Source organism: Glycine soja, chromosome 14 (genome assembly GCF_004193775.1).
Source record: "Glycine soja cultivar W05 chromosome 14, ASM419377v2, whole genome shotgun sequence".
Taxonomy (NCBI): domain Eukaryota; kingdom Viridiplantae; phylum Streptophyta; class Magnoliopsida; order Fabales; family Fabaceae; genus Glycine; species Glycine soja.
The window spans coordinates 10,691,169-10,696,816 of record NC_041015.1 but is presented as its reverse complement, the minus strand read 5'-3'; the positions used below and the strand labels follow the sequence as shown (position 1 = coordinate 10,696,816).

General features: G+C 35.3%; 1 protein-coding gene across 1 annotated transcript; it reads left to right on the top strand.

Annotated features, from left to right (window-relative positions):
* The first annotated feature begins 327 nt into the window (after window positions 1-327).
* On the top strand, window positions 328-2,149 carry LOC114384227 (probable WRKY transcription factor 40). Its single transcript, XM_028343885.1, has 4 exons — window positions 328-458; window positions 662-988; window positions 1,119-1,235; window positions 1,552-2,149. The coding sequence occupies exons 1-4, from the start codon at window positions 402-404 to the stop codon at window positions 1,897-1,899; spliced, it is 849 nt and encodes a 282-aa protein (XP_028199686.1). The 5' UTR covers window positions 328-401; the 3' UTR covers window positions 1,900-2,149.
* Window positions 2,150-5,648: the final 3,499 nt, after the last annotated feature.

Here is a 5,648-nt window from a genome sequence, read left to right as displayed (position 1 = left end):
TTTATCAATATAATAACCAAAAGATTGTTAATAAAATCACTAAGCACGCAAATCAAGTGTGATTGTTTGAGTTTAATCAGAGGTTGGATTTGAATCCTAATTACGGAGTGATTAAAAAAAAAAGAAGTTTATTAATAATAATAATAAATAAACAAACTAAAAGATTTGTTTATTTCCAACACGCATGTATGCCTCAAAAGCATTAAAGTCTGGATACACACAACCAATGACGATAACAAGATGACGTGGGTTGAGAAGGTTGCTTTTTCACTCATTTCCTGCAACCTTCCTTCCCTCACCAAAATTTTTCAGTCTCCCTTCCCTCCCCTCACTATTATATATCTCATCCCCCACTTCAGCCCCCAAAAACATTTCATTTTCTCTTACAAGAATCTTCAAATATGGAATACGTGGATACTTCACTCAATCTTAACGTTGATCCTTCTTCTATGCACATGGTTCGTATATAATACACACATAAATAACATATATAATGTACAATATATAGTCTTTTATTTCTATCTACTTCAGTTAGTTGATTAAGTGGGTGTATGAGTTATTGCCTACTTTCTAATATTTATATATAAATATATTTTTTATTTTTACGGATAAAAAAACAAAAAATTCTATTTCTTTCTAACACCGGAAATTTCGTGGCCAGGATGGAGTTTTGGTGGAAGAGTTGCGTCGTCTAAGTTGTGAGAACAAGAGGTTGACCGGGATGTTGACCCACTTGTGTGAGAACTACAAGGCTCTGCAAAAGCAACTGAGCCAATTGATCAACACGAATTTTGAGCAATTAGACCCAATTGAATCACGCAAGAGAAAAGCCGAGAGTGATCAATGGTGTACCAACAAATTTATTGGTGTTAATAATGCTGAATGCAGCTCCATCACCGAGGATTCATTCAGAAAGTACAAGGACTTCAACTCCTCCCCTAAGGTTTCCAAAGTTCTTGTCAAGACTGAAGCATCAAATAATAGCTTAGTAAGTTCCTAAAATATGTTGTTGTTTCCTAGTAACTTCTATTATAGTTGTGTCTATATTGGGAAGCTTAATTAACTCCAAGTACTAACTGGGAATCCTGAATTTGTTTTTTTTTTTGGTATAATTAAAGTATGTGATGGACGGATATCAATGGAGGAAATATGGTCAGAAGGTCACTAGGGATAACCCTTCTCCTAGGGCTTACTTCAGGTGCTCCTCTGCCCCAAGTTGCCCCGTGAAAAAGAAGGTAAATTTTCATAATTTGATTTAGCACCATCAATAAAGATTACAGAGATAAAATATGTTTTTCATTCCACTTTTCGATTAAAGTTGATTTTGATTTCTATACTTTAAAAATAATTTGATTTTGATTGTATTTCAAATAAAATTGTTTTCGAGTTCGAAACAAAACACGATAATTTTGATTAAAAAAATGAAGAAACTAAAGCTTATTTTATGGAGGATTTTAATTAATTGGCGCCCATTTGAATTCAATCTTCCCAAAACAAGTTCATCTTTTAAAAATTTTCTAATGCATCTCATTACCAAATGATCATTTTTAGGTGCAAAGGAGTTTAGAGGACCCTACAATACTTGTTACAACGTATGAAGGAGAGCATAACCATGGTCATCAAAGAGCTGAAATATCACTTGTCTCAAACCAAAGAGAAGCCCCTCCAAAAGGGTCAAGTCCTGTTTCCTCACCTACACCCACAATTCGAAGTGCTGCTTGCCCCACCGTAACGTTTGATTTGGTCAAGTCAGGTTTGGTTGAACTTGAAAGTGCCCAAAAGTCATCTATCCAGCAATTTTTGGTTCAACAAATGGCTACTTCTTTGACAAGGGATACCAATTTCACAACAGCACTTGCCACTGCCATTTCAGGAAAAATTCTAGAGGCCCAATGGTGAATTAAACACAAACATTATTAGGAACATGTTATCAATTTTAAAAAATAATCTCTCCTTTTTTTTAATTACCAGAAAGATTATAAAAAGAGATTATTTTCTTAAAATAAGTTCAATCACGTATATACTCGCTGCACCGAACAGGGATTGTATTAGTTTGCTTGCTTCTTTTAGAGGGGCCGAAGAGACAAATAGTTGGAATGTATATAGAAAATTAAAGTGAAAAAGAAAAATTATATTTCCTTTTATGAAATAGTACAAGACGGAAATGACTAGACCAAACTAGTATAAGGGTGCTTGCTTGCATTTATAAATATGTGTAAAATATTTAAATAAAGATAAAAACAAAATATATAAAATGTAAAAAAAGTTTTTTTTCCTTTCTATTTTATTTTAAATATCTAATATATTTTTCCTTTGTGAATCTATATAAATTAATGATATCACACTCTGTTATATTTATGTTAATTATTAAATTTTGGGATACGAGATTTAATTTGAACAATTGAGAAATTGAGGACTAAACGTGAGCCAGTGAATTTTGAAACTAAAACAATCAACACAGTTTTTTTTTATTCGTAAAAATAAAAAATAAATATAAAGATTTATACCGCTTATTTATATATCTTTTCTAATCAACTGAATTATATATTTATATATCGGTACCAGAAGTACCAAGGCAGAAATACAGTAAGAGGACCAATTGGTTATCTCCTATTTTATCCCAAAAGAAAGGAAAAAATAAGCTATAACCAAGCGTACGTAAGTCCATCCAGTAACCAACCAATAGTAAAAATACAAAGTTAATATCATCCCAACGAAAAAGCAAACAATGAAAAGAGAATTCCAGCACATCCCGGTTCTTTGCCGTTATCAAAATTCCGTGCATGCCACCATCGAAATCCATTTTCCTTAAGAGTCATAGCATGACTTTGGCTATTTGCACCACCTCCTCCCCTCGATATCCCTTCACAATATATTTCCCTGCAAGCACATAATTGGATTATGCATCCACCCAAGCCATGATGACGAGAAGCTTTTCACCTTTGTTGATAGCCACCTTCAGGATCTTAACTTGACCATCTCAGAAATTTTCTCCACATCTACAGATTCATTGTTAAAAATAATTGCATTTCTGAGTAGCCAAATACTCCACACTGTTGCAAACCAAGACACTTTCCTGCACAAGTTTAGTTTGTCATTCTCACCTTGTAGAAAGTGTTGCATGAAATTTTTTTGAGGATCTTCATGATAAGCCATTTGGACTCCCACCCATTGATAGCACTTACTCCAAACTGCTATTGAGATATTGCAATTATAAAGCAAGTGTTGTAATGATTCTTCTTCCTGCTCACAGAACACACATAAAGCATTATCATTTGTTAATGCCACATTCCTCTTTTCAGATTAACCCTTGTCTGCACCCTGTCCAGTGACAATTTCCATACAAAAGCAGTTACATTGGATGGCACTGAAACTTTCCAGATGTACTTGAAAAAATTTCCCTCCTCTGCATCAAAATTCTGATGAGCCAGAACCGCATAAGCATTTCGAACAGAGAAAATTCCAGAGCTGTCAGATTTCCAAATCCATGCATCATTCTCGGCTTGATGCATCTGCAGTAAACTAACATCGTACATAAAGCTAGTCACTTATGGTTTCTCCCATTCCAACCATTGTCTTCGCCACTTGAAGTTCCAAGTCCATGACCCTTGAGACCAATACCCCATGTCTCCTATTACAAATTTTCTGTTCTGAGACCGTGAATATTCTTGGATATTTAGAAGCAAAGGACTCATTTCCCACAAGATTTTGGTGCCACAGATCCACTTGTGACCATTTCCTATTCTCCACCCAATATTTCGCTCAAACCACCCCCTTGATCCCACTTACCACACTTTTTCTATATCCCTCCACCATCTTGATCCTACCTTATTGATTTCTTCTCTTCCTCCCTTAAAACTTTCCCCATATTTGAACACAATCACCTTTCCCCCTAATGACTCTTCATTTGAAAATAATCTCCATTTCCACTTGGCCAACAATGCCTCGTTAAAATGTTGAATATTTTTAATTCTCAACCCTCCTTCCTCCTTTGGTGAACATACCCTTTCTCACCCTACCCATGCAATTTTCCCTCTATCCCCATTCCTCCACCATAAGAACTCTCTTTGAATCTTCACTACACTCTTAATCACCGACAAGGTCATTTTAAAAAAGGAAACAAAGAAAAGTGGTAAAGCCAAAAGAACGGAATTAATTAAAACAATCCTCCTTTCAAAAGACAAATGTTTATGCTTCCCCTCATTAAGATTTTTTGTCAATTTTTGTATAATTGGTTCCCAAGTAGAAGGTTTGGATGGGTTAGCTCCAATTGAGATTCCCAAATACACAAAGGCAGTATAGACATCACATTGCAATTTAAGAGGGATGCATATGTCTCAATAGTCTCCACACTCTCTCCCACTCCAGCCAACTTGCTTTTGAAAAAGTTAATCCTTAACCCACATACAAGTTCAAAACATCTAAGCTTACTTTTTAAAGTCAAGACATTTTCTAGACAAGGTTTGGGAAAGAATAAAGTATCATCCTCAAATTGAAGTAAATTTACATTTGCTTGCTTTTTGCCAACCTTGATTCCTTGGAACAAATCTTTGGATATCGCTTCCCTCGTCAACCCTGTCAAACCTTTTGCCACACAAAGGTATAAAAAAGGTGCCAGCGAATCTCCTTGGTGCAATCCCTTTTGCTTAACAATTTTTTCCGATGGGCTTCCAATCACAAGGACTGATAACGAGGCTGACTCTAAACATCCTTTTATCCATTTTATCCACAAGTCACAAAAACCCAATTTACTCAACATATAGTAGAGGAATTTCCATCTCATCGAGTCGTATGCCTTCTCAAAATCTACTTTAAAAATAAGACATTGTTGCTTCTTGTCCTTCTTCACCTCATCCATTACTTCATTTGCCACCATGACTCCATCAAGTAAGAATCTCCCCCCTACAAATGCACTTTGCCTCTCATCGATAATTTTTCCCAACACCCTTTTAAATCTTTTTGATAACACCTTTTCCACCACCTTGTACATACAACCTACAAGCGATATTGGTCTATAATCTCCCAATTCTTAAGGATTGTCTCTCTTTGGAATGAGAGATATAAACGATGCATTTCCCCCCTCTAAGAAACACTCCATTCAAATGAAATTCTTGCAACATCCTTCTAAAATCTTCATGAACCACATACCAATTTTTTTTAATAAAAGTAAAGTTGTATCAATCCGGTCCCATGCATTTTTCCCCTTCACAATCCCACACCACTTGCTTGATTTCTTGAACTTAAAAAGGTGCTATAAGCATAGTATTGTCTTTCTCTCCTGGTGCTAAAATGGACCCCTTCAAGAGTTAGCCTAGATTGCTCCCCTTCTACTAATCTTTTTTGGAAAAACTCTTTCACTTCTTGTTTAACCATGGATTATTTTCCCACCTACCATCCACCAATAATCCCCTTAACATGTTTTTTCTTCTTCTCCTATTAACCATGGCGTGGAAAAATTTTGGATTGCCATTTCCATCTTTTAACCATTTACTCCTAGCCTTTTGTTGCATCAAGGATTCATAATTTGTTGCCACCTTCCAAAATTCACTAATCAACTCCTTCCTTCCTATCAATCTTTCATCACTCGCATTTCCTTCCTTATCTTGAATATCTACCTCATTGATCTTTGCCACTACATCTTTTATTTT

What these genes read in the sequence shown, in the direction of transcription:
- LOC114384227 (XM_028343885.1), top strand. Translation starts at nt 402, where the DNA reads ATGGAATACGTGGATACTTCACTCAATCTTAACGTTGATCCTTCTTCT. An exon ending in ATCCTTCTTCTATGCACATG is followed by an intron (nt 459 to 661) that starts GTTCGTATATAA and finishes TTTCGTGGCCAG; the next exon opens with GATGGAGTTTTGGTGGAAGA. An exon ending in AAGCATCAAATAATAGCTTA is followed by an intron (nt 989 to 1,118) that starts GTAAGTTCCTAA and finishes GTATAATTAAAG; the next exon opens with TATGTGATGGACGGATATCA.